This window comes from Mustela putorius, unplaced genomic scaffold (assembly GCF_011764305.1).
Source record: "Mustela putorius furo isolate JIRA1106 unplaced genomic scaffold, ASM1176430v1.1 tig00003962_pilon_pilon_pilon, whole genome shotgun sequence".
In the NCBI taxonomy this organism is placed as follows: domain Eukaryota; kingdom Metazoa; phylum Chordata; class Mammalia; order Carnivora; family Mustelidae; genus Mustela; species Mustela putorius.
Window position 1 is genome coordinate 12,589,926 of NW_025422106.1, and position 27,877 is coordinate 12,617,802.

Here is a 27,877-nt window from a genome sequence, read left to right on the forward strand (position 1 = left end):
TGCTTCTCCCTCTCCCTTGGCCCCACCCCCTGCTTGTGTGCTTGCTCTTTCTTGCTCTCTCAAATAAATAAAAGCTTAAAAAAAAAAAGAAGTGAAGACTTAGAAACATGGGGACAAAACAGAGAATATTCCCTTTTTGGATACTTCCAGAGTTCCAACATCTCAGCAAAGTGTTTCCAAATTTCTTTATACAAGTACCAGTTTCTTTCTTTTTTTTTTTTTTTTTTTTTTTTTTTAATTTATTTGACAGAGAGAGATCACAAGTAGGCAGAGGCAGGCAGAGAGAGAGGAGGAAGCAGGCTCCCCGCTGAGCAGAGAGCCCGATGCGGGGCTCGATCCCAGAACCCTGGGATCATGACCTGAGCCGAAGGCAGAGGCTTAAACCACTGAGCCACCCAGGCGCCCCAATACAAGTACCAGTTTCTTTCTTACTAATGAAAATACCACGTAGACATTTTCATTGAAAACATGACATTCTCCATTTAAAAGGTCTTCCTCCTTTTCTGTGGTCATAGCATGCCAAAGGAAACAGCATTCAACTTTGTTACTTTAACAGGTAGAGATTTGAAAACCTTACAGAGGAAGTATTATTGAAAATATTTTAGCCCATGGGGCGCCTGGGTGGCTCAGTGGATTGAAGCCTCTGCCTTCGGCTTGGGTCGTGATCCCAGGGTCCTGGGATGGAGTCCTGCATCAGGCTCTCTGCTCAGCGGGGAGCCTGCTTCCTCCTCTGTCTCTCTCTCTCTCTCTCTCTGCCTGCCTCTCTGCCTACTTGTGATCTCTGTCAAATAAATAAATAAAAATATTTTAAAAATTAAATAAATAAAGTTAAAAGTAATGGTTTTTACACTTGTGATCTCTGTCAAATAAATAAAATCTTTTTTTTTTTTAACGATTTTATTTATTTATTTGAGAGAGAGACAGTGAGAGAGAACATGAGCGAGGAGAAGGTCAGAGGGAGAAGCAGACTCCCCATGGAGCTGGGAGCCCGATGTGGGACTCGATTCTGGGAGTCCAGGATCATGACCTGAGCCGAAGGCAGTCCTCCAACCAACTGAGCCACCCAGGCGCCCCATCAAATAAATAAAATCTTAAAAAAATAATAAAAAGAAAAGAAAGTATTTTAGCCCCAAAATGACTTAACATATTTTTCCTTTGTTCGACATCAGAGGTTGCAGTAACTGGCAACAACCTGTTCCAACAATGTAAAACTATCCAAAAAGTCCTCTTCTTCAAGTCCAAATTTTGTGTACTGATGAATGTAGGCTCTGGTGAAAGAAACAGAAAATGTAAAATAAAAAAAAAATCAGGCAAATGAATAACTCTTTAAATCAAACAATAAGTAGAACTTTCCTAGTTCATGAATATTTGAAGATGGCAGAACCTCTTAAATGTCTTAGATTTGCTTCAATGTTTATTCCAAAGATTAGCAAACTGAAAAAGTTTATGTCAAGCTCCCTGTCTCTTTAGTGTCTAAGAGAGTGACAATAAGAAGCAATAGGAGAAAGAAGCAGGTTCAGATTTGGTTATCTAACCCAGTACATACTCATCACCCTACAGAGATGACTGGGTTCAGTATCAACTCTAAAAAGTGCCTGAGAATTTTCACCTAAACCTTGAAATTTCAGAAATACATTAATCCAGTTCTAGGAATGAAGTGAAGTCTCCCAAGTATTTTTCAGACATTTAATTTGTAGTTATGCCAGGTGGTTCTATGAATACCCTGTATCCCCCAAATGAGAAATCATGTGAAAAAGAATGTCGAGCAAAGGCAGACCTGGATTAAACTGAGGTAATAAGGGCTGTGGCCATTTAATGGGAGTGGGAAGAGAACACTACCAGGAAAGGACAGAGTTCACAGTACGGGGTGTGGGGGCTTATGGAATGGCCACGTGCAGGATGGGGGGCCCTTGGGAATCCTGGCTAATCATATTAGAGGCCTTGCCTATTAATAGGGAAATTTTGCTTTGACACGAGTTAATTGTGGCCGAGGTCAGGAAATCTGATAACACATTTCTTAGTACCAAGCAGACATTTCTTAACAGACAGAGTTGAACTTGTAAGATTTCTTGCTGAACAAGATCAGGGATCTCTTTCATTCTTCCAAGGGTCTTATTTTGGAAAACTATGTTATTGTCCAGCCTCATAATGAAATTTCTACTTTCATTTCATTTCATTTAGAAATGACTCCTCTAGTCAATAACAGCACTGTAGTAGGTGATTTTACATGGGTATCACATTTAATCCTCACTGCACCACTGTGCAGATAAGAAAATGACACCTGAACTAACATGACCCAGTTTCACACCTACAGAGTGGTAACTGTGCTTACTCCAGGCTGTAGGTTGAATGTTTATGTTCCCCCCAAATTCATACATTGAAATCCTAACACCCAAGGTGATGGTATTAGGCGGTGAGGCCTTTGGAGGGTGATTCGATCACAAGGGTAGAGCCCTCATGAATGGGATTAGGGCCTTTTATTTTTTATTTTATTTATTTTAAAGATTTTATTTGACAGACAGAGATCACAAGTAGGCAGACAGGCAGGCAGAGAGAGAGAGAGAGGAGGAAGCAGGCTCCCCGCAGAGCAGAGAGCCCCATGTGGGACTCGATCCCAGGACCCTGAGATCATGACCTGAGCCGAAGGCAGCGGCTTAACCCACTGAGCCACCCAGGCGCCCCAGGAATTAGTGCCTTTTAAAAGGGGCCCATGAAAGTTTCTTTGCCCCTTTGGCTATTTGAAGACACAAGGAAAAGAAACTACCTATGAACCCAGAAGTAGGTCTTCATCAGACATCAAATCTGCCAGCACCTTCACCTTGGATCTCCTAATCTCCAGACCTCCTGAGAAATTTTGTTGTTTATAAGATACTCAGTCTGGGCTATTTTTGTTACAGCAAACCAAACAGACTAAAACATTCCAAATCCTGCTTTGTGTTTTAAGGTATTATCTGCCTAAGGTAGAAAGGTTTGTACATTTATTTTTTACTTACTTTGAAGCAAACATATTCCAGGCTTTGCCCACAATTGTATCAAGTGGTTTTAGTAAGAACTGGCTATTGCTGACCAACGCTGCAGACTTCTCATATTTGCTAAAGGCTCGCTGGGTTTTCCACACATTGAAAGCATTAATAGGTTTTAACCAAGAAGTATAGAGAGCTGGATCTTTAAATCCTCCTAGAGTAAAACAACACAAGCCATTGTTTACATCATAAATCATTAATTTTAGAAACAAATTAATAAACTTTCTTTTTTAATTCATTTCATCAGAAGACTCCTGTTGTTTTGCCTTCTAATACTAGCTTTACGGGCGCCTGGGTGGCTCAGCTGGTTAAGCATCTGCCTTCATGTCAGGTCATGATCCCAGAGTCCTGGGATGAGTCCTGCATCTGTCTCCCTGCTCAGTGGGCAGTCTGCGTCTCCCTCTGCCCCTCTCTCTGCTCGTGTACACTCTTTATCTTTCACAAAAATAAATAAATAAATAAAAATATTTAAAACTAGCTTTATGTTGCTTTTGGATAAATGATCCATATTCATTGTAAAAAAAAAAATTCATATCATTCAGGAAAGTAAATGTGAGATAGGAAACCATCAAAAATCCTAGAGGAGAATACAGGTAACAATCTCTTTGACCTTGGCCATAGCAACTTCTCCAGATATGTCTCTGGAGGCAAGGGACACAAAAGGAAGAATTAACTTTTGGGACTTTATCAAGACAAAAAGTCTGCACAATGAAGGAAATAGTCAACCAAACTAAAAGGCGACCTTCAGAATGGGAGAAGATATTTGTGAATAACATATCTGATAAAGGGTTAATATCCAAAATCTATAAGGAACCAATCAAACTCAACTCCCAAAAAACAAATAATCCAGTTAAGAAATGGGCAGAAGACAGAAATAGACATTTTTCCAAAGAAGACACCCAGATGGTCAACAGACAAGTGAAAAGATGCCCAACATCACTCATCATCAGGGAAATACGAATCAAAACTACAATGAGATACTGCCTCACACCAGTCAGAATGGCTAAAATTAACAACATGGGAAACAACAGGTGTTGGTAAGGATGTGGAGAAAGGGGAACCCTCTTAACACTGTTGGTGGGAATGCAAACTGGGGCAGCCACTTGGGAAAACAGCATGGAGGTTCCTCAAAAGGTTAAAAATAGAACTACCCTCTGACCCAATAATTGCACTACTAGGTATTTACCCAAAGAATACAAAAATACTGATTCCAAGGGACACATATGCCCCAATGTTTACAGCAGCATTATCAACAATAGCCAAATTATGGAAAGAGCCTAAATGTCCACTGACTGTGAATGGATGAAGAAATTGTGGTATACAGAGGTGCTGGGGTGGTTCAGTCAGTTCAGTGTCTGACTCTTGATATCCACTTGGGTCATGATCTTGAGGTCTTGGGATTGAGCCCTGCATCAGGTTCCCTGCTCAGTGGGGAGTGTGCTTAAAGATTTCTTTCCCTTTCTCTGTACCCCTCTCCCAGCTTGCGTTCTCACTCTCTCATTCTCTGAAATAAAGTCTTTTAAAAAAAAGGAAGTTGTGGCATACATATACAATGGAATATTACTTTGCCATAAAACAAAATGAAATCTTGCCATTTCCAACAACGTGGATGGAGCTAGAGTGTATTATACTACATGAAATAAGTCAATGAGAGAAAGACAAATACCACACTCATGTGTGGAAACAAAATGGACAAACATGGCAGGAGGGAGAGAGAGAGGCAAACCATAAAACGGACCCTTTACAGAGAACAAACTCTTTACAGAGAACAAACTGACGGTTGCTGGAGGGGAGGTAGGCGGGGAATGGGTTAAATGGGTGATGGGTCTTAAGGAGGGCACGTGTGATGAGCACTGGGTGTTGTGTCACTGATGAATCACTAAATCCTACACCTGAAACTAGTATTACTATATATGTTAACTAACTGGAATTTATATAAAAACTTAAACAAAAAAAATAAAGAAAATTTAAAAGTCAACTGAACATCTGAAATGTCACCACCCAGATAAGACCATGAACATTTTGCTGACCTTGAGTCTGTAATTTTACAAAAATGCTGTTCTGTAATCTGTTTTCATTTCACCAATATGTTGTGAACCTCCTTTCCATGTCAACAAATATCATTCATAAAGTTTTATTATATGAATATACCATAATTTATTTAACACATTTCCTACTGTTGAGCATTTAGGTTGTTTCTGCATTTTTGTGTAATAGATATTGTAGTAAATACCTTTGTCAGAACACCTCTCTGTATGTCATGTGCTGTGGATACATTTTTGGAAGTTTGATTACTTTATATATCCTCTTATTCTCTCAATTTAAAATCTGAAATGAAGGGGCGCCTGGGTGGCTCAGTGGGTTAAAGCCTCTGCCTTCGGCTCAGGTCATGATCCCAGGGTTCTGGGATCAAGCCCCGCATCGGGCTCTCTGCTCAGTGGGGAGCCTGCTTCCTCCTCTCTCTCTGCCTGCCTCTCTGCCTACTTGTGATTTCTGTCTGTCAAATAAATGAATAAAATCTTTAAAAAAAAATAAAATAACATCTGAAATGAAGACTATGAAGAAAATGTTCTGAGGTAGGAGAAAGTATACCATTTGACAGACTTGAAACGATTCCTTTTAATTACCACTTTCTTATCTAAGGTGTATTATAGGAACTAGATTATTTGGTTTTTTTAATATTAAAGCTAGAAGCAGGCAACTTGATACTGCTAAAATCATCAAATAAGGAGTACCTGTGTGGCTCAGTTAGCTGGGTGTCCAGTAAAACACAACCATCAAATAACGATAAGACAAACCTGGAGATTTTCCATAAAAACACAAAGCTAAAAGAGTACTTCTCTTTGAACTTCCTGAAAGTTTTATATCAAAATGCTTGTCACAGAGACCACTGGTTATGCTACATGACCTGTTCTCTCCTTCTTTAGAAAGAGAACCCCCAAATTTTAACTGTATTCATGGCCGCTCTTGTAGCTAGGTGTAGCACAAGTCAGCCCCAATCAAAGCTGTATAAACACCAGTGTGTGCAACTCACTGTTAATTAATTAATTAATTATTTTAAAGATTTTTATTTATTTGACAGACAGATCACAAATAGGCAGAGAGGCAGGCAGAGAGAGAGAGGAGGAGGAGGCAGGCTCCCTGCTGAGCAGAGAGCCTGATGTGAGGCTTGATCCCAGGACCCTGGGATCACGACTTGAGCCGAAGGCAGAGGCTTTAACCACTGAGCCACCCAGGTGCCCCGGGACATCCTTTTTTTTAAAAAATGTGTTACCATGAGGGCGCCTGGGTGGCTCAGTGGGTTAAGCCACAGCCTTCGGCCAGGGTCCTGGGATCAAGTCCCGTATCAGGCTCTCTGCTCGGCAGGGAGCCTGCTTCTCCTCTCTCTCTTTCAGCCTGTCTCTCTGCCTACTTGTGATCTCTGTCAAATGAATAAATAAAATCTTTGAAAAAAAATGTGTTACCATGTACATGTGCAGAATGTACATATTGATTTCACCTTAACTTCTTACCCAGATCTGCACTGTGTACATCTTTTCCACGAAGGATGACCAAGTTGGCAATGGAAGTGTTAAACTGAAGCTCCCTGTTGAGGGATGCTTTACCCAGAGTAGGAAGTCTTGATAAAGGAGGCCGTACGTGCCAATCAATACCTACCAAAAGAAAAAAAGCACAAGGTTTTATAAATAGTTCAGAATAAGAAAAGAAAAGCATATTACGGTATGTATATTTTACATAAATTTTTATAGTTGCTTTTTTTCTACTAAATGTTTAAAAATTCGTATCTGGTTGACCCAAAATGATTCAAACTATTCAATCCCGAGAAAGGCAGGAAGTATTTCTTCATAAAGTACTAAAGGATGGGGGTAGGTACATACAATGGATTTCTCTTCACTAGTAAAAAGAAACTATTAATACACATAACAAACAGCAGGGATACATCTCAAAAGCATTATGGTAAGTGAAACAAGCTTGACTCAAAAAATTATGCACTGTATGATTCCATTTACAGAACATTCTGGAAAAGGCACAACCATAAGAATGAAATTCAGATCCATAGTTGCTAGGGGCTGGAGTCAGGGGCAGTAAGTGCCTCCAAAGTACGAACGAACTTTCTGAGATGATGTAAACACTATTTCAATTGTGGTGGAGGTTATATTTTATAGAGATTTGTCCAAATTCATAGAACCATACACTTAAAAAGGTGAACCTTACTCTATACAGAATACATACAAAATGTATGTAAAGGGCGAACCTTACTCTATATAGAATACATACAAAAATGTTAAGGGATGTAGAAACATAAAACAAAAATAGGATTGAAAACTGACACCAGTCATGTAGAAATATTAAGAAAATACTCTTAATGTATACAATGGAATATTACTCAGCCGTCAGAAAGGATGAATATACTTACCATTTACACTGATGTGCATGGAACTGGAGGGTATTATGCTGAGTAAAATAAGTCAAGAAGAGAAAGACAATTATCATATGGTTTCACTCATATGTGGAATATAAGGAATAGTACAGAGGACCATAAGGGAAGGGAGGGAAAACTGAATGGGAAGAAATTAGAGAGGGAGACAAACCATGAGAGACTCTTAACAATGGGAAACAAACTGAGGGTTGCTGGAGGGGAGGTGGGTAAGAAGATGGGGTGACTGGGTGAAGGGTTTTAAGGAGGGCACATGATGTGATAAGCACTGGGTGTTATAAGCAACTGATGAATTGTTGAACACTACATCTGAAAATGATGTACTATTTGTTGGCTAATTGAATTTAAATTAAAAAAAAGAAAATACTATTAAAGTATACATAGGATAGGGATAAATTTCAGCACTCAGCCACAGACTGATTTTCAATGAAAATAAAAACATAAGAAACTAAAATCTTTGGCATGAGCCAATTTAAAAATCAGAGCCAATTTAAGTCTGTAACACAAATGAGCCAATTTAAAAATCAGAAAGAGGGACGTCTGGGTGGCTCAGTGGGTTAGCTTAACCCGCTGCTTTCAGCTCAGGTCATGATCCCAGGATCCTGGGATTGAGTCCCGCATTGGGCTCCTTGCTTAGCAGGGAGCCTGCTTCTCTCTCTGCCTCTGCCTGCCACTCTGCCTGCTTGTGCGCTAGCTCGCACACTCTCTCTCTCTCTTTCTCTCTCTGACAAATAAATAAATAAAATCTTTAAAAAATAAATAAATAGGGCGCCTGGGTGGCTCAGTGGGTTAAGCCGCTGCCTTTGGCTCAGGTCATGATCTCAGGGTCCTGGGATCGAGGCCCGCATTGGGCTCTCTGCTCAGCAGGGAGCCTGCTTCCTCCTCTCTCTCTCTGCCTGCCTCTCTGCCTGCTTGTGATCTCTCTCTGTCAAATAAATAAAATCTTAAAAAAAAAAATCTTAAATAGATAAATAAATAAATAAAAATCAGAAAGATGTTTGAATAGAAATTTCATGGAAGAAGATAAACAAACCTAACAAGCACATTAACAGATCTCAACATCACAGTCATTAGGAAAATGCAAAATGAAACCAAACCACAAGGAGACACTACTTCACACCTATTAGAATGGCTATAATCAAAACGACTAACAATGTCAGGTGTTGGCAAGGATGTGGAAAACTGAAACCCTCTTCAACTGTTTGTGGGAATGTAAAATGGTGCAGCCATTTTGGAGAGTATAGCAATTTTACAAAACATTAAACACATACTTATCCTTTGACCGAGCAATGCCACTTACAAGTATACAACCAAGAGACTGAAAACATATGTCCATACAAAGACTTTATACAAATGCACACAGCAGCATTATTCATGACAGACACAAAGTGAAAACAAGCTAAACGTCCATCAACTGTTGGACATCTAAAGAAAATGTGGTATATTCATGTAATGGAATACCATTCAGCAATACTGAAGTTGATACAAAATTGAACTACTGATATATACTACAACGTCGATGACCCTCAAAGACATGAAGTGAAAAAGGTCAGACACAGGGTCACCTGGATGGTTCAGTGGGTTAAAGCCTCTGTCTTTGGCTCAGGTCATGATCTCAGGGTCCTGGGTTTGAGCCCCACATCAAGCTCTCTGCTCAGCAGGGAGCCTGCTTTCCCCCTCACCTCTCTGCCTGCCTCTCTGCCTACCTGTGATCTCTCTCTTTGTCACACAAATAAACAAAATCATTAAAAAAAAAAAAAAAGAAAAAAGAAAAAGGTCAGACACAAAAGACTGTATATTGTCTAATTCCATTTATATGGTTTATCCAAAATTGGCAAATCTATAGAGATAGAAAGCATAGCAGTGGTTGTTTGGGAATAGGAATAAAAATGGGAATTGAGGGGCGCCTGGGTGGCTTAGTGGGTTAATCCTCTGCTTTCGGCTCGGGTCGTGATCTCAGGGTCCTGGGATCAAGCCCCACATCGGGTTCTCTGCTCAGCAGGGAACCTGCTTTCCCCTCTCTCTCTGCCTGCCTCTTTGCCTACTTTGGATTTCTGTCTGTCAAATAAATAAATAAAATATTTTTTTAAAAAAATGGGAATTGACTGCAGATGAACACAAGGATCTTTTTGAAGTGATCGACATGTTCTACAACTGTCTTTTTTTTTTTTTAAAAGATTTTATTTATTTATTTGACAGAGAACACAAGTAGACAGAGGCAGGCAGATAGAGAGGAAGGGAAGCAGGCCCCCCGCTGAGCAGAGAGCCCAATGTGGGACTCGATCCCAGGACCCTGAGATCATGACCTGAGCCAAAGGCAGCGGCTTAACCCACTGAGCCACCCAGGCGCCCCAACAACTGTCTTGTGATAGGGGCACAAGGGTAGTTCAGTCGGTTAAGCATCTGCTTTCAGCTCAAGTCGTGATCCTGGGGTCCTGGGATCGAGCCCCACCTCAGCTTCCCTGCTCAGTGGGAGTCTGCTTCCCCTACTCCCTCTCTCTCTGCTCCCCCGGCTTGTGCTATCTGTATCTTTCTTTCTCAAATAAATAAAATCTTAAAAAAATTAAAACAAAAAAACTGGCTTGTGATAATGGTTACATAACTCTGCAAATTTACTAAAAAAATCACTAAATTATATAGGTGAGACATATGGTATATAAATCATATCTCAGTAAAGATATTTAAAAATTTATGACCTACTGTAAAAGCTGTATTTGTGTGTGTTTTAAGATTTCATCTATTTATTTGGTAGAGAGAGAGAGCACAAGCAAGGAGAGCAACAGGCAGAGGGAGAAGCAGGCTCCCACTGAGCAGGGAGCCTGATGCAGGGCTCGATCCCAAGACCCTGAGATCATGACCTGAACTGAAGGCAGACGCCTAAGTGACTGAGTCCCCCACATGTCCCTACATACATGAAGATTTTTAAAGCTATTTGTCTCAACCTGGTAAGTGACATAAATATATTTATTCATATATACTCATATATATGAAAATATTTATATGTTCAAAGCTGTATCTATAACTGTTAAAAAATGTTGACACTCAAGGTTCTGCATGGGAAAATGACTAAGCAAACTGGTTTATTGACCTAAGAGAGCTCAGAGCAGCATGTCTCATGCTATACCCTGAGGAACACTGTGTTCCTTGAGATGTTAACAGGTATTACTAGAAAAACAGGTACTGAGGCCAAAAAATTTGGTAAGAATTCCTTTAAGATATGAAGATGTGACCTTTCTATTTATCTCCAAACCTCAGGCACTATGATCTAAAATCCATAAGGTATCACTAAGTACGTAATGTTGAGAAAATCCATCCACTTTTATAGTATTGAAACCCAACTAATTGTTATTTGTGATAAAATATATGCTGCTCAAATATTCACTAATAGTAGTGATTTCCAGTTAAACCCAGGTGCCCCAAGACAGAGGTATTTTTAAAAGGCATAAACATGAAAACAGGGAATGGAAGAGAAGATAATGGGAACAACATTTTGGAAGATGATAAGCAAATGAGCCAGCTGTGGCTGACTTAGCAACCAGGGACATTCTGCCCCCAGTGAAGATCCTGGCAGGAGGCCAGGCCCTTCTAAAAGGGGGAAACAAGAGGATTAGTTAAAAATCTTCATGCAAGGGGAGCCTGGGTGGCTCAGTGGGTTAAAGCCTCTGCCTTCGGCTCAGGTCACTACTATCCCAGGGTCTTGGGATTGAGCCCCGCATCAGGCTCTCTGCTCAGCAGTGAGTCTGCTTCCTTCCCTCTCTCTCTCTGCCTGTCTCTGCCTACTTGTGATCTCTGTCTGTCAAATAAATAAATAAAATCTGGGGGGCCTGGGTGACTCAGTGGGTTAAAGCCTCTGCCTTCGGCTCAGGTCACGGTCCCAGGGTTCTGGGATGGAGCCCCGCGTCGGGCTCTCTGCTCGGCGGGGAGCCTGCTTCCTCCTCTCTCTCTCTCTGCCTGCCTCTCTGCCTACTCATGATCTCTCTGTCAAATAAATAAATAAAATCTTAAAAAAAAAAAAATCTTCATGCAAAGTGGAGAGGCCAGAACACTTCCTCACTCCTGGCAGCAGAGGGCGTGCCCCCCCTTCATCCTAGAAGCCATCTGCTCAAGAAAGGCTAAAATAGTGAGGCTCCAGCCTCCACCGAACTACATGCTGGGCCCTGCCTTCCAGGCTTGGAAGATACAGCAGTAAACAAAACAGAAATCTCTGCTCTTCTAAAGCTTACATCCTACAGAGATCAATGGAAGATCCACACTAAGGTAGAGACAAAGAGGCAATCCTAAAAGATTCAAGAGAGAACAAAACAGGTTTAAGAATCAGATTGATGTGGGACCTCGTGGCAACCACTGAAGCTGGAAGATAACAGAACAATGCCTTCAAAATTCTGAGCAAACATGACTCCCCACTCTCAGATCTTATACCTGAGCAAATCATCAATCAAATGTAAAGGCAGAATAATGACATTTATAGCTTTAATTTTTTTTTTTTTTTTTTACCTTCCTTGTACTTTTTCTTAGGAAGCTCTTGGAGAGTGTGTCCTATCGCTATGAGAGAATAAACAAAACAAAACAAAAGGCAGATGTGGAATCTAGGAAATCAGACAGAATATAGAATGAGGCAGAGATGTTGGTGCTGGCTGCTCATCAAGCCTGGAGAGTAGCCAGGGCAGCAACAAGAGGAGGAGATCTCCAAAAGGGACATTTCCAAAGAGATAATGAAAGTAAGAGACTACCTGATGGGTTTGAACATGTTGAGAAGGGATTCATTTTTATGGGAAAAATTTAGGGATAGATGTGTGACGGGCACACAGAATACTGAGCAAATAAGTATAATTTTTGTAAAGTAATCTCTACACCCAATGTGAGGTTCGAACCTGAATCGCAGGCTCTACTGACTGAGCCAGACAAGTAAGTGCCCCCAAATAAGTATTATTAACCAGCGGAAAAAAAAAAAATTAACTGAAGAAAAAAATTACATGAAATAAATTTATTCTATGTATACAGTACATGGCTCAACTATAAAAAATATTTACCTATCAAAGGTAGTACAAACATTGAAAACAAATCTAATTCAAAAGTATGTTATAAACATAAAGGGAAAAGGGAGGGAGGGATGGGGAGGGGAAGAGAGGGAGAGAGAAAGAGAGTGTGTGTGTGTGTGTGTATACAGAGGAAGTATAAGTAGATTCAATTCTCAATTTCACATTAGGAAAACAACTGACAATATCTAAACCTGGAAAATAAAATAAGTAACAGCATAAGCAAGATACTTAGAAATATGGAGGGGAAGTCCAGAAAAAAACAGCTAAAAACATTGACAGTTTCATCAAGGCAGTGGGGATGTGTAGGACAAGGATCTGCTCTTTTCCTCATTATAAATTCATATTGGACAACTGGTTTTTTTAAAAAACTGAGATATAGTTTACATACAATGCAATGTAGATATAAGTATACACTTAGATGAGTTTTGACCATTTTATTTTTTTAAAAACTATGTTCATTTATCACTTCGATCAAAATAAAACAGGGGCAACTGGCATGGGATTCCTGGTATCAGGTTAGGGAAATTGAGTCCCATGTTAGGTGTAGAGATTACTAAAAATAAATAAATAACCTTAAAAAAAAAATGTCATGCTCCTCTGAAATTTTTTTCATTTTTGGTAAATGAAACTGTGAAGTGATTAAGAAACCCTCCTGGGGTGTCCTGGTGAGTTTCTGTAGGAGCCTCCCTGACCAGAAGGCGGCACCATTATTTCAACTGGCCGAGGAAGTTGATATTGAGAATTCCAGTTCAGGCACTTTCCCCAGCTTGTGGCCTGCATATTTTTAAAATATACTTTACCTTCTTCCATTTTTGAATTAGAAATGAGCATCTGTCTCAGATATTTGAGGAGGCCGGCCCAAGTAAAGGTGCTGTATGCCAGTGAGTTCTCAGACATTTGAGGAATGTTACGAATACCCAGCATCTTGAATTCAGGATGGGGAACCAAATTCTCCATTAAGTCTCCTGTAAAGAAAAAAAATCTGAGCTAAACTTTTAAATTCCATAATGTTTCCACTGGCCCATACACAACTGTGGCTTGATGGTTTGGAGGGCCAAACATGTTTTCTCCTCCAAGACCAGAGTTGCTTAAGTTTAAAAACATAAATAAAATTTCAGAGACAATGTCTATTTTATTTTATTTTTTTAAAAGATTTTGTTTATTTATTTATTTGACAGACAGAGATCACAAGTAGGCAGAGAGGCAGGCAGAGAGAGAGGAGGAAGCAGGCTCCCTGCCGAGCAGAGAGCCCAATGCGGGGCTCGATCCCAGGACCCTGGGATCATGACCTGAGCCGAAGGCAGAGGCCCCAACCCACTGAGCCACCCAGGCGCCCCAACAATGTCTATTTTAGATGACATATTTTGGCACATATTTTAGCATGAGTGAGAAAGGCACTTTGCCCAAAAGGAAACAAGAATTTAGAAGCTAAGAAATTGGAAACATGAATGAAAAATTTAGCTACACCTCAGGAAAATAAAGTAAACATGAGAGCTACTATGCTTTTATCATCATTCTATAGTCACTATAATTTCCTTTGGAAATTTCCTTTGGAAATTTTCCTAGATCTCTTATTTATTTTATCTACTTAAATGATAATCAGAACCTTTTAAGTCAAACTCTACTAGGAAAAAAAGAGATTAGGGATTCCTGAAGACAGGAATATGCCTGTCTTTAGAAACTTATATTTGTAATGACACAGGATTATGGAAAAAGGCTAATTTGTTTTGCATTCAGAGCTGTTTTATATGTTTGTAGAAAAAGCTAGAGGAAAGAGAAAAATATATTACTACAAAAACATGAAATATAAATTTTATAGCAGTACAAACTCATATTCTATATCCTCAGGGAAAGAACAGATTTTGACGCCGGCATATACAAAATGCTGCACAAATTGGTCTTATGCCTAATGGAGTTTTCTCTAAACCTAAGAGTCCTTTTCTGCAGAATACCTAGAGCTGAATTCTATTGCATAGCACAGATAAAGAAGTGACAGCCAGCAGACGTAGCCTGAGCACTAACACATAAAGTATTAATTATCACAATCCCCCTCCCCCCAGCCCCCTTGTTCACCCACTCTCATTTTAGCCAATCTCGCACCTTGCTGAGACCCTATTATGAACTGAAGGTTTGTTCCCCCCCTCAAATTCCTATACTGAAATCTTAACCCCTGAGGTGATGGTATGTTAAGGATGGAGCCCTTATAAATAGGATTGGTGCCCTTATAGAAGGGGTCCTCCTGAGCTCTCGAGCCCTTCCTGCCAGATGAGGACACAATGAGAAGATGGCCATCTGAGAACTAGGAATCAGACCCTTACCAGACACCACTATTGGTGTCTCGATCTTGGACTTCCCAGCCTCCAGAACCACAAGAAATAAATTTATGTTGTTTATAAGCACTTTTGATATAGCAACCTAAATGGGCTAAGACAAACTAATCCGTGGACTGCCTGACTGCTCAGTCTATTAGTCTCCCCCCTTCTTCGCTCCTCTCCTTAATCAGCTACTTGCTCTTGTCTCTTCTTCAGATCTTTCTAGTGAAAATCCAATCTTGGATCAGACTCACTCCTCACATTCTCTGTGCCTGTCAGAGCACAGCTAAAGCAAGTCACCCTGGGGTGCCTGGGTGGCTCAGTTGTTAAGTGTCTGCCTTTAGTTTAGGTCATGATCCCAGGGTCTTGGGATTGAGCCCTGTATCGGGCTCTCTGCTCGATGGGAAGCCTGCTTCTCCTTCTCCCACTCCCTCTACTTGTGTTCCCTCTCCCGCTGTGTCTCTTTCTGTCAAATAAATAAATAAAATCTTAAAAAAAAAAATAAAGCAAATCAGCCCATCTCACTGATGGGACCCCTCAGAATTTAGATGCCGAACACTGCTGCCCACTAATGCTGATGCTCTGTTGTAAAGGTGCCATCCCCTCAAACACCTGAGTGGAGCCATGTGGATATCCAAGGTCATCTCATGCAGAGACTATGGAGCACAGCAAACATACCTGAGAAGGGGCATGGAGGCCAAAGCAGCCGGAAGAGAGTGAGTAGCAGGATATAAGATCGACAAAGCAGTGCGAAACCAGACAGAGCAAAGCCTTACATGTGATTCCAATGACTCTGGCTTTAACTCTGGGTGAGATGGGAAACCTCCTGAAGGTTTGGAGTAGGAGAGAAACAGGATCTAATGGGATTTAACCTTTTAGACAAGTAAAGCCAGACTTCAGTCTGGCTGCTATACTTAAAGAAAGGCTGTGCATTGGCAAAGGTTGAAGAGGGAAGACCAGCCTCCAGCCAACTCCTCACAGGACATTTCCATTATGATATGAAGGCAGATGCCTAACCATCTGAGCCACCCAGGTGCCCCCATGGAAGGCCACTTTAAGGGGTAACTGTGACCTGAGACTGGGAAGATAAAAGGGAAATGGCCAGGAGGATATTCCTGGTAGAGGGAGCAGGAAGTTGATGAGAACAGCAAGAACAGACCCCCTGAAAATGAGCTGGGCTCTGAGGTGCAGTGAGGCCCCCGAAGCTGTGCTCGTGAACAGGGAGAAGAGCAGAAGGGAACCTGGAAAACAGAAGATGGATTACATACAACTGAGGCACTGGTAGACTCTGCTATAAGAAAGCTGGACCTAAGACTTTAGAATTTTTTTTTTTTTTTTTGTAGGCTCCATGGAGCCCTGACCTAAGACTTTAAAACTGAGCAACTGAGGGAGTGAGAAAGAAACAAGCTTGTGGGAGAAAGCTGTTTCAAATACATTGTTTGGGATGTCCATACAGGAAGGCTGCAGGATATAGAAATCTGGAGCTAAGAGAATTGGTAGGAGTTGGAAATAAACCAGCAGGTTGGAGGATACAAATGGCATTTAGAGCCATGGAAGTGGGCCAGTTATCAGGGAGAGAATCCAAGACCAGCATTTAGAGCTTGGGAAAAGGAAGATGAAACAAAAGAGGGAAGAAAGAAAGGAAAGGAATAAAAGGAGTGATCATTGAGTTAGAAGGAAAATCAGGAGGGCTGTCACAAAAGACAAAGAGAAGATTTGGAAGACTAAAGGTAAGCCATGCCAAATTCTACTGACAGGTTGATGGAAACAAGGAGAGCAAAGTGTCCACTGAATTTGGCAATGTGGACATGCCTGTGACTTGTAAAAAGCAATTTCAGAAAAGCAGTGAGGGAGAAACTAGAGCAGAGTGGGCTGAAGAGCAAAGAGATGAGGAGAAGAGGACAACAAGGGCAGACACAAGTCATAATGCCCTTGTATTGTTCTAAAGAATAACAGAGAAATAGGTTCAATAACTAGAGGTGAGGTCAAAGGAGGGTATTTTCAGTGTGAGAGATGCCAGAGAGTTGTTATAATGGCAGTTATCTAGGAAAGATGCATGGAGAACAAGAGATGAGTGAGGAATTAAGCTCCTGAAAAAAGAGAGGGAATGGGACCCAGAAGCCAAGTGAGAGACTGGCCTTTGATAGGAGCAGGACACTTCTACTGTGACACCAGGTGAAGTGCAAAGGTGAGTCCAGAGAGCACAGTAAGGTTTGCAGACATAGTGGGGGAGCTGAGAGAGCTCCCGTGTGACTAAATGCCTTTATTTCCTCAATGAGGTCCAGTGAGGAATGACTAGACTAGCCTGCAGACTCAACCACCAGTTAGTTTTCCACAGGCGAATTTTTCAATAATAAAAGTGACTATGTCACCAACCTGTTTAAAATTGTTCGGCAGTTTTCCCTTCTCTTTGGGTGATGAGAAAGGCCTCCAAATGGCTTATGAGGACCTGCAAGGCCTGCCCCTGCTTACCACGTTAGCTTCAGATTTCAGCCAGCCCCTACACCATTCCCTGCACTCCAGTGCCACTGGATTTGTTTGATGTGCCAGGCTTCCTTCTGCTGCAAGGCCTTTTCATGTGCTGTTCCCTCTGCACACGCTACTCTCTCCTCCCTCCCTAAGTCACTTCCGAGTCCTTATCCAGCTCTTGGCTCAGGTGTTGTTTTCTCAGGGCAGCCTTCTCTGCGCCTGCAGTCTAAGTCTGATTCCTTCATGACACATTCTCTTGTACTATGTTCCTTTAGAGCACTTAACTCAGTTTTTAATTATATGTTCTTAATGTAATTTATTTGTTTAATGTCTCTCCTTCCCATTTCACAGGGAACACAATGTCTGCATTGGCTCCCGCTGGATCCCTGACATTTAGCATAGTGACTGACACATAGCAGGAAGTCAATAAATATTGGTTGAGTGAACAGATGTGCAATATGGTTAAGTACCATGACATGCACAGATATTAACAAGATACAGGTCTCCAAGGAAGCTGCAAATGAGTGGGATTACATAATACACACATGACAGAATTCCCTCTGTAAGGAAACACATGGTGTTAGTTACAATGGCATCATCTGGGAAAGGGTGAGGACACCTACTTTTGATTGCTTTTGCAATCTTTGCATTCTACCTTCGCATTCTTTGAATACGTGTGTGTGTGTGACTTTTATTTTTAAATTATTTTTATTTAATAATTTGTTTATTCATTATTTATTTAATAAATTCATTTATTATTAATTTATTTAATAATTTATTTAATAATTAATTTTAAATTATTTTTAAAAAGATTTTATCCATTCATTTGAGAGAGAAAGCATGAGCGAGAGAGCACAAACAGGGACATCATGAGCAGGGAGAGCGGCAGAGGGAGAGAGAGAAGCAAACTCCCCGCTGAGCAGAGAGCCCAATGCAGGGCTTGATCCCAGGACTCTGCATCATGACCCCAGCTGAAGGCAGATGCTCAACTGACTGAGCCACCCAAGCACCCCTGTTACTTTTAAAGGTAAGCAAACACACTTAAAGAAATAATAAAGGTAAGAAACATTAAGTGACATAAAGGAGAGAATGCCTTAAATTTCAAAGGAAAGAGGGTTACACTAGGTAAAGGCCTCAGCAGGAAAGTTTTATAGAAAAATTATCACTTGAACAGGTGACTGAAGGATGAGTTAAGGTTTCAATACAGGTGAAGAAGGGAAGGATGAAATAATTACTGAGAAGGAACACTGAGCAAAGGGATCAGGGCTGGAAATTACCAGGCTGAAGAAAGACAATGGAGACAGGATGAAAAGTAGGTGGGGGCAGAGGAAGCAGGAAGTAATGAAGCTAGGAAGTTAGGGTTTAGGGCATAATGTGGAGTCCAGGCTAAGGAATTCTCACAAATGTGGCCACAGGTTGAACAGGAGAGTATAAGAATTAGATCTGTGCATGCGGGCGGCTCTTTTGCAGTCAGTGTGCAAGATGGACTGCAGGGGGAAAATGCAGGGTTAGGACCATCTTAAGACAGGAACATCAATTTGAAATAAGCTCCGTTTTTTGTGTGAGAGAGAGAGAGAAAGAGAGAAAGAGAGAAGGAGTAGAAAGAGACTAGTTTACTTTGCATTCAAGGAGAGTATGCACTATTAGATAAGAGATATGGATACCATGAGCCAATGTCAGACAGGAAAGGAGGGGAAGAATGCAGGCAGATGGCAGAGACGGCACCAAGAAGTCTGAACATCCTCATGAGATATGAGGACAGTGAGAGAAAGCCAGGTGATAGAAATTAAGGAAGAGGGACGTGGGGAGAGATGGCAGGAAAAAAAAGATGGATCCTTTCAGAATAATCTAAATTTAAAGAAGCAGAAGGTAATTAAGAAAAGTGGGGTAGGTGGAGATTAGGACTGAGGAGAGTATAGATTATGGAGTTATTTGCAGATGATATGAATTGATAAGGCATCACTTGACCAGCTGAAAAAAGAATGATGAATTTTTTTTTTAAAAGATTTTATTTATTTATTTGACAGAGAGAGATTATAAGTAGACAGAGAGGCAGGCAGAGAGAGAGAGAGAGGGAAGCAGGCTTCCTGCTGAGCACAGAGCCCGATGCGGGACTTGATCCCAGGACCCTGAGATCATGACCTGAGCTGAAGGCAGCGGCTTAACCCACTGAGCCACCCAGGCACCCCAAGAATGATGAATTTCTTTATGGGGTGATGAAAATGATGGTTGTACAACTTCGTGAATATGCTAAAAATAGAATTGTACACTTTAAGTGAGTGAATTATATGGTATGTGAATTATATGTCAAAGTTTCTATGAAAAAAGAAGAGAAAGGATCCTGAAGAATGGAGTCAGTGATATCACCACTCTTCAGAAATTTAGTAACTTCTCAAAACCTCATAAGACAGTTGGAAAGCGGGGTGCCTGGGTGGCTCAGTGGGTTAAAACCTCTGCCTTTGGCTCAGGTCATGATCCCAGGGTCCTGGGTTCGAGCCCTGCATCGGGCTCTCTGGGCGGGGAGCCTGCTTCCTCCTCTCTCTCTCTCTGCCTGCCTCTCTGCCTACTCATGATCTCTCTGTCAAATAAATAAATAAAATCTTTTTAAAAAAGTGTAAAAAAAAAAAAAAAGACAGTTGGAGAGTGAAGTAGCTCTTTAGAAAGGTTTTTGAGAGGAGGGAAACCTGAGTGTATCCTCAGACAGAGAGGAGGAGCTAGTAGGGAATAACTGTGAGGCTTTCAGAACATAAGACTTTCCTACAAATTACATACAAGAGGACAAATACCTAATGGATTTCTTCTGTAGTGACATGAGCCTTCCACGGAATACGTAGGCTGGAACACGCTTCCCAACTGATGTGCAAGGACTTGGTTTATATCACTAAAGGAGATCTGCTTGATGTTCATCAGTTTTGCACAGATCTTATGAACAGCATCATTTTCATGAACAAGGAGGGCATCTGAAGATCGGTACAAGTGAGAAAGAGTCAAAATGGAGTTGTAGTTCTGGACAATAACCTGGAGAGAAAAAGGTCAGAAAAAAAGAAAAGAGAAAAGAGCTGTTAAGAAGGTAGACTAGAAGGGCATCCTGCCTGGGTTCAAATCCCAGCTCTGTCACTTTCTAGCTATATGATCTTGGGCAAGTTATGTGATGTCTCCATGCCTCAGTTTTCTCACTTGTACAGCAGGGATCATAATTACACCAGCTCCTTGAATTGTAAGGATTAATGACAGAATGCAATTAAAGCACTAGAGCAGTGTCTTGCTGTTTGTAAGGGCTCAAAAAACAGTGACTATTACTATTACTATCACACTTCCTTCCTACATTTCCTATAGTGACTGACTCACCTCTATTTTATCATTTCTCTTACAAGGTTGATCAACAGGAAATTGACCTATATAGAAAATTCCTCTCAATGGAAAGAAAGGAGGGGTGCCTGGGTGGCTCAGTGGGTTAAAGCCTCTGCCTTGGGCTCAGGTCACTATCTCAGAGTCCTGGGATCCAGCCCCGCCTCAGGCTCTCTGCTCAGCAGGAAGCCTGCTTCTTCTTCTCTCTGCCTGCCTCTCTGCCTGCTTGTGATCTCTGTCTGTAAAATAAATAAATAAAATCTTAAAAAAAAAAAAAGAAAGAAAGAAAGGAAAAGTCTTTGAAGGTTGGCAATGGCATGATGAACCCCAACACGAGGTCAAGGTCCCTCCTTTACATACTGTAGCCACAGGGACAAACCCAGGAATGGGTTTCTGAGAGAAGATGCACAATTATCTCCTTTGGATTTTTTTTTAAATTTTATTTATTTATGTATTTATGTATTTATTTATTTATTTCAGAGAGGGAGAATGAGTGAGAGGGAGCATGACAGGGGAAGGTCAGAGGGAGAAACAGACTCCCCGCTCAGCAGGGAGCCTGATGTGGGGCTCCAACCCAGGACTTAAGGATCATGACCTGAGCCGAAAGTGGTCGCTTAACTAACTAAGCCACCCAGGCGCCCCTCCTTTGGAGTTTTTATTTATTTTTATTTTTTTAATTATTATTATTTTTTTCCCAAAGATCTTATTTATTTGAAAGACAGAGATCACAAGCAGGCAGAGAGGCAGGCAGAGAGAGAGAGAAGGAAGCAGGCTCCCAGCTGAGCAGAGAGCCTAATGCAGGGCTCCATCCCAGAACCCTGGGATCATGCCCTGAGCCAAAGGCAGAGGCTTTAACCCACTGAGCCACCCAGGCGCCCCCTTCCTTTGGAGTTTTTAAAAACAAGGACACCTCACTCCTTTGGAAAAGTTTAAGCAAAGTTAAATGAATTGCTCACAAAAGTACTATATAATATAATGAATGACTCCTGATGTGGTAACTTGGTATTTCCAAAGAAAGGGTGAGAGCAACCTAAATTTATCTCACTGCAAAGAATACAAAATACAAAATTTTCTTTTTCTTTTTTTGGTAAGTTTCATTTAAGTAATCTCTACACCCCATGTGGGGCTCAAACTCAAAACCCTAAGATCAAGAGTCACATGCTTTTCCAACTAAGTCAGACAGATGCCCCCAAAATATAAAATTTTTCAAAATTTTCATACCTCACCAGTTCCATAAGGCCATATAATGTGATTCATTTTCAAAGAATTTGAGTACTGATCTTGTAATTTCTGTGTAACAAAGGCTCCTAGCCCTGATCCTGTGCCCCCAGCCATACTCATTATGATGAAAAAACCACTCAAAGAATCACATTTCTCCACTTCCTTCTGGATTAGGTTCATTATAGATTCTTCATGCCTGGGTCCATGAACAGAGTAACTATGCAACACAAAGAAACAAATAAAAACACCTTTCAATTTACTCAGAAAGAGGCAATGCAGAGAGGAATATATACAATACAGAAGGTTTTTTAAACACATGGATGTGAACTAGCTCTTATGAAAGGTATAGGTGCCCTGATTGATAAAATTTAAATGTTAAATATATTGAACAGGAGAATAGCCCTGCGGGGACAGGGAATTTACTGGGTACAGAAAATTCTCTTTTATAGGCCATTCCTGTAGCTAAAGACTTCAGGTACCAGATGCTTCTGCAAGTTTATGGTACAAAATAATATTCACTATTTACAATAATACTCCTAAAGCAGTAGTTCTCAAACTTCACTGCACATTAGAATCACAGAGGGAAGCTTTAAAAAAATTCCAACATCCGGACTTCATCGTAAATCAATTAAATCAGGGCGCCTGGGTGGCTTAGTGGGTTAAGCCTCTGCCTTCAGCTCAGGTCATGATCTCAGAGTTCTGGGATCGAGTCCCGCATTAGGCTCTCTGCTTGGTGGGGAGCCTGCTTCCTCCTCTCTCTCTCTCTGCCTGCCTCTCTGCCTACTTGTGATCTCTCTCTGTCAAAAAGATAAATAAAATCTTAAAAAAAAAAATCAAGTAAATCAGAATTTCTGAAAGTAAGACCCACACATCGAAATTTTCCAAAGAACCCCAAGACATACTACTGCCTTGTGTTCCCCATTAGCTGGAATACCTGCCAGATAAAGATATTGTTTTGATAATACGCTAGTTGGTGGGATGACAGTGAAGAGGTAGAAAACCCTGTAGGAAGAGAGCTTTGGTTTTATCATTACCTGGACCAGAAGCAGAGACACCCATGGGATAGAATGAAGAGTTTCTTCTGGGTGAAGTCACACTCTAAATTTTAAAATAGCAACTTCAGGATTATGTACTTGGTATATCAACTGTGCAGCAGTAACTATGCTGACAGGGTAGCTGTATCTAAACCAAAAATCATGAGGAATTACTCTTACCCATATGCCCAGTTGTTTCCAGAACCTTGTTTTTGACAGAAGCACGAATGCTGACCATATTTCCATCGGCCAGACTGGGCAGCTTTTGATAGTGTCTGACTGGTAACTTTAGGTTCCATATCGACAAGTATGGCCCGGGCAATTGGAACTAGACAGAGGAAAAAGACCAAAAGAAAAATATTTCATCTGTCTTATTCGGGTTATTTCAGAGCACAAATTTCTAGGTCCAAAAAAAAAAAAAAAAAAAAATCCAAAGATTAAGGATAGAAAGATCTGTCATACTGCTTAGAAATTAAGGTGGGCAGGGGCGCCTGGGTGGCTCAGTGGGTTAAGCCTCTGCCTTCAGCTCAGGTCATGATCTCAGGGTCCTGGGATCCAGCCCCGCATTAGGCTCTCTGCTCAGCAGGGAGCCTACTTCCCCCTCTCTCTCTGCCTGCCTCTCTGTCTACTTGTGATCTCTCTCTCTGTCAAATAAATAAACCTTTAAAAAAAAAAAAGAAATTAAGGTGGGCAGTAGCAGGTTTTTGCAGATGGTTCATAATGTCTAGCATTCTACTAAGTAGAACGGATCAGTGAAGGCTAAAATGATCACTGGGTCAGGTCTACAAACATCTGTTAAGAGCTTACAACGTCCCATGTATGGTGCTGGGAACACAGAGATGAAAACAACATCAGTCTAGCCCTAGAAGGACTGGTGGAAGAGATAAAACTTAATCTCAGTGTGATGTGATATGACCCACAATGAATCCACATTAGCAGAGTAGCACATTCAGATGTATAAAATTAGCGTGGGAACAGAAAGCGGGTCAGGATTGTTGAAACAGAAGACAGAGAAGGAGGGAGTACAGGGACTGATGAATGGGGATGCAAAGCAGGCAGGGCTCAAATCTTGGAAGTCCTGGTATGCAGTGCTAAAAAGCTTAAAAATTTATCTTTAAAATACTGTGAAACTACAAATGTTCAAGCAAGTGAGGAATTGTCATATGACTTTTAATCTTATTTTTAATTAATTCTTTTAAAATTTTATTTATTTATTTGTCAGAGAAAGAGAGAGAGAGAGAGAAAGCAAGAGCACAAGAGGGAGAGCACCAGGCAGAGCAGGCAGAGGGAGAAGCAGGTTCCACAATGAGCAAAGAGCCTGATGCAGAACTCAATCCCAGGACCCTAGGATCATGACCTGATGCCAAAGGCAGACGCTTAACAACTGAGTTACCCAAGCATCCCTTTAATTAATTAATTAATTAAATTTTTAAATATTTTATTCATTTATTTGACAGAGAGAGAGACGGCGAGAGAGGAAACACCAGCAGGGGGTAGGGGGGAGAGAGAAATAGGCTTCCCACCAAGCAGGGAGCTTGATGCGGGGCTCCATCCCAGGACCCTGGGATCATGACCTGAGCTGAAGGCAGATGCTAAATGACTGAGCCTCTAATTTAGTTTTTAAGTAACCTCTACACACAGTGTGGGGCTTGAACTCACAACCCTGTTATCAAAAGTCACAAGCTCTACCAAATGAACCAGCCAGGTGCCCCATCAGATGACTTGTTAAATACAGCAGTATAGAGGAGAGATACGACAGACACAAGAGTTAAGGCAGGGAAATAGAAGGAATGTCTTGAAATAATCCAGGTGAGAGAGGACAAGAGCCAGAACTAAGCCAATGGCAGTGAAGATAGAAAGGGGAGAAGAGATATGTAGGAGGTAAAGTAAGCAGATCATTATGTTTGATGGTATGTGGGCAGAAAGAACCCACGTTCTAAATGAAAAAATAATGAATGCCCTAAGGTATGGAGATGCTGAGTTTGAGGTACACATGAGGATGCAGGTGGAGATGTCCACTAATCAGTCTGCAGCTTGGAAGAGAAGCTGCAGATCTGAGAATCACCAATGTCAAGAAGTGGCAAATTACAAGAGTAACTGAAATTATCCAGAGAGAACTATACCAGAGAGGATTACACCAGTGAGGAGAGATAGCCTGAGATGCAACCAGTGGAGAAGAAAAGTTCAGAGACTAAGGAGGAGTTTCAAGGAGGGAGTTTTTGTTGTTTCTTTTTTAAATATTTATTTATTTGACAGAGAGAGAGAGCTCACAAGTAGGCAGAGAGGGAAGGAGAAGCAGTCTCCCTGCTGAGCAGAGAGCCTGGATTCAGGGCTCGATCCCAAGACCCTGAGATCATGACCTGAGCTGAAGGCAGAGGCTTAACCCACCCAGCCACCCAGGCACCCCTCAAGGAGGAAGTTTTATAGTTAATCTTATAAAATCCAGAATGAATTGAGAAAAAAGAAACAATCACAAAAATCTAGTAATTAGATTACTAGGAACTTTTTTTTTTTTTTTAAGAGAGGTGGGGAGAGGCAGAGGAAGAAGGAGAGAGAGAATATTAAGTTTGCTCCACACCCAGCATAGAGCCTGATGCAGGGCCTGATCTCATAATCCTGAGATCATGACCTGAGCTGAAATCAAGAGTTGGACACTTAACCGACTGAGCCACCAGGTTCCCCACTAGGAACTTTTTTAAAAAAAATTAACATATAATGTACTATTGGTTTCAGAGGTATAGGTCTGTGATTCATCAGTCTTATATAATACCCAGTGTTCATTACACCACATGCCCTCCTTAATGTTCATCACCCAGTTACCCCATCCCCCTAGTCTCCTAGGAACTTTTCTTTGAGGACTTCAGTGGTGGTGTAGGGCTAAAGCAGGACTGTAGTTGGGTAAAGAGGGTTCTCCTTTGAAAATCTTAGATGAGAAGGTAAAGGGATAAGAAGGAAAAGAAAAGCTTGGGGTGCCTGGTGGGCTCAGTTGGTAGAGCATGTAACTCTTGATCTTGGTGTTGTGAAGTTCGAGCCCCACGTTGGGGGTAGAGTTTACTTTAAAAAAAAATTGCAAAGCTTATTCCAAATCCTTGCACCATGTACCACCCCAGTGCATAGACCCAAAATGCAATAAAAGTTTTTTCTTAAAGATTTTATTTATTTGACAGAGAGAGAGAGCGCGCGCGCACAAGCAGGGGGAGTGGCAGGCAGAGAGGAGGGAGAAGCAAGTTCCTGTTAACCTGGGAGCCCGAAGTAGGGCTCGATCCCAAGACTCTGGGATCATGATCTGAGTCAAAGGCTGACACTTAACCCACTGAGCCACCCAGGTGCCCCAGGGAATAAGTCTTTAAAAAACAAAACAGAACAAATCAAAACAAAACAAGAGAAAAAAGAAGTTAGTCATATGTTGTTTGGTAGGTTGGTGAGATCTTACAGCTCATGTGCTGAGTGTAAGTTGCCACTAGAGAGGCAAAGGTTGTTAACACAGAAACAAAGGGCTATAAGCAAAGTCATTCCCTAGAACAATGGGAAGAGTTGGGGTTCAGACACCATGCAAAGGACGTGGCCTTGAAGAGATGTCAGAGTAAGGGAGAGGAATAAGATGCATCACACATACCTCCATTTTCCTCTTCACTGAAGAATCTTTCTTTGCAAGATGCTTGATATGCCTCATTCTCTCTTTTAGAGCAGAGTCCGTGGGGACAGTGTGAGTCAGTATATAGAGCATCAAATACTTCAAAACCAATCTGATTACCACACTGACCAAGTTGCACTGTTACTACTGACATGCTGAGAGGCAAACTAGGCCTATTCCCTCAAAAAAGTGAGCAACCTGTAATAGAAAAATATAGGCTTTAAGAACCACTACAGTACTAATAAACAAGGAACAAATAAAATATCATATGTACATTGATAAAAATATAACTTAAAAATGCCATACATACGGTGTTATAGATGAAATAGTTCCGTTGTCTAAGGAACTAATCATTCAAGGAAGTTGTTTTCTTTCTCTACATGGTTTTGGGATTTGGAATTTACTGTACCCAAATGCATTCAAAAACAGCTCAATAGTTACTGAAATCTGATTTGTAGTCACTGTGTCCCCAAGCACGCATTTAAAACAAAACAAAATGAATGCTAGTTGAAGGAATTCCTAGTTCAACTTCAATTACACTGACACACAGAACACAGAAGTTAGCTCAACAATTGTACATTTAATTAACATTAATTTTCTCTCTTCTAACTAATGACTTTCTCTCTCTACAAATCATCTTCTGGTCTGGTAACTATAGTAACACAAGAAATATGTGCGTTTAGCTCAGGTAGAGAGCAAGGAAGACAAAGCTTGGAAAGGGAGGACTAGATGAAATAGGAGACCGAACCTTCACTATTTTTAACAATGAAAAGAGAATTTTTGGTAAAGACCTCACACCAGGTCTTTGCAGCACCGGAAAGAACAGTGGCTAGTGGCTTTCGAGCCAGACTGTACTTAAAAATTTCCAATAACCTTGCAAACTAGGTATTCTCGTTTAATAGATAAGGAAACAGACTCTGAAAGGTTATGTGTCTTTCACAAGGCCACTGAAATAGAACAGCAAAACCAAGTTTCTCCCTTTCTCCACTAGCCCCAGGAGCTCCCCATAAACCCCACTCACTGATAGACCCAGAACCAGCCGTTTCCGTCCTGTTCAAACTTCAGAGGGCCAACCCCCTCATCATGCGCATGCTCACTTTCAATTAAAAAGAAAAAAACTACGGAGGACGAATGCGCATGTTCACAAACTAAGAGTTTTGTAGGGTTTTTTTTCCTATTCAGAAAGGTTAATTACGCATGTTCAATTTCAATTTATCAACTTCAGACTAGGTACGCATGCTCATTGTCCATCAAACTCTTTAGCCGACAATGCGCATGCTCTAGCTACCTCAAGCGGCTTCGGTCGGGGTTCTGCGCATGTTTCTGCCAGTACCTGGCGCCAGGCGATAGCTCTACGCA

At 41.1% G+C, this 27,877-nt stretch overlaps 1 protein-coding gene across 4 annotated transcripts; it reads right to left on the bottom strand.

Moving 5' to 3' along the window:
- Positions 1-1,103: 1,103 nt before the first annotated feature.
- On the bottom strand, positions 1,104-27,755 carry TUBD1 (tubulin delta 1). Of its 4 annotated transcripts, none has more exons than XM_045070177.1 (9): positions 27,540-27,755; positions 26,501-26,716; positions 23,065-23,212; positions 21,851-22,067; positions 20,068-20,299; positions 13,301-13,465; positions 6,536-6,676; positions 2,994-3,177; positions 1,104-1,268 (listed from the first exon to the last, which is right to left on the bottom strand). In XM_045070177.1, the coding sequence occupies exons 2-9, from the start codon at positions 26,670-26,672 to the stop codon at positions 1,166-1,168; spliced, it is 1,362 nt and encodes a 453-aa protein (XP_044926112.1). In that variant the 5' UTR covers positions 26,673-26,716; positions 27,540-27,755; the 3' UTR covers positions 1,104-1,165. The 4 variants fall into 4 exon arrangements, with proteins under 4 accessions (XP_044926112.1, XP_044926113.1, XP_044926115.1 ...); XM_045070178.1 differs by lacking the exon at positions 27,540-27,755 and adding an exon at positions 26,829-27,532; XM_045070180.1 differs by lacking the exons at positions 26,501-26,716; positions 27,540-27,755 and adding an exon at positions 22,885-22,948 and having other exon boundaries at positions 23,065-23,208.
- Between the last annotated feature and the right edge of the window lie 122 nt (positions 27,756-27,877).

Excerpts from the sequence above, each read along its gene's own strand:
- TUBD1 (XM_045070177.1), bottom strand. The coding sequence starts at position 26,672 with ATGTCAGTAGTAACAGTGCAACTTGGTCAGTGTGGTAATCAGATTGGT. Across the intron at positions 20,300-21,850 it reads GGCCTTATGGAACTGGTGAG|GTTATTGTCCAGAACTACAA; the intron begins GTATGAAAATTT and ends TTTTCTCTCCAG. Across the intron at positions 3,178-6,535 it reads TGTACACAGTGCAGATCTGG|GAGGATTTAAAGATCCAGCT; the intron begins GTAAGAAGTTAA and ends GTTTTACTCTAG.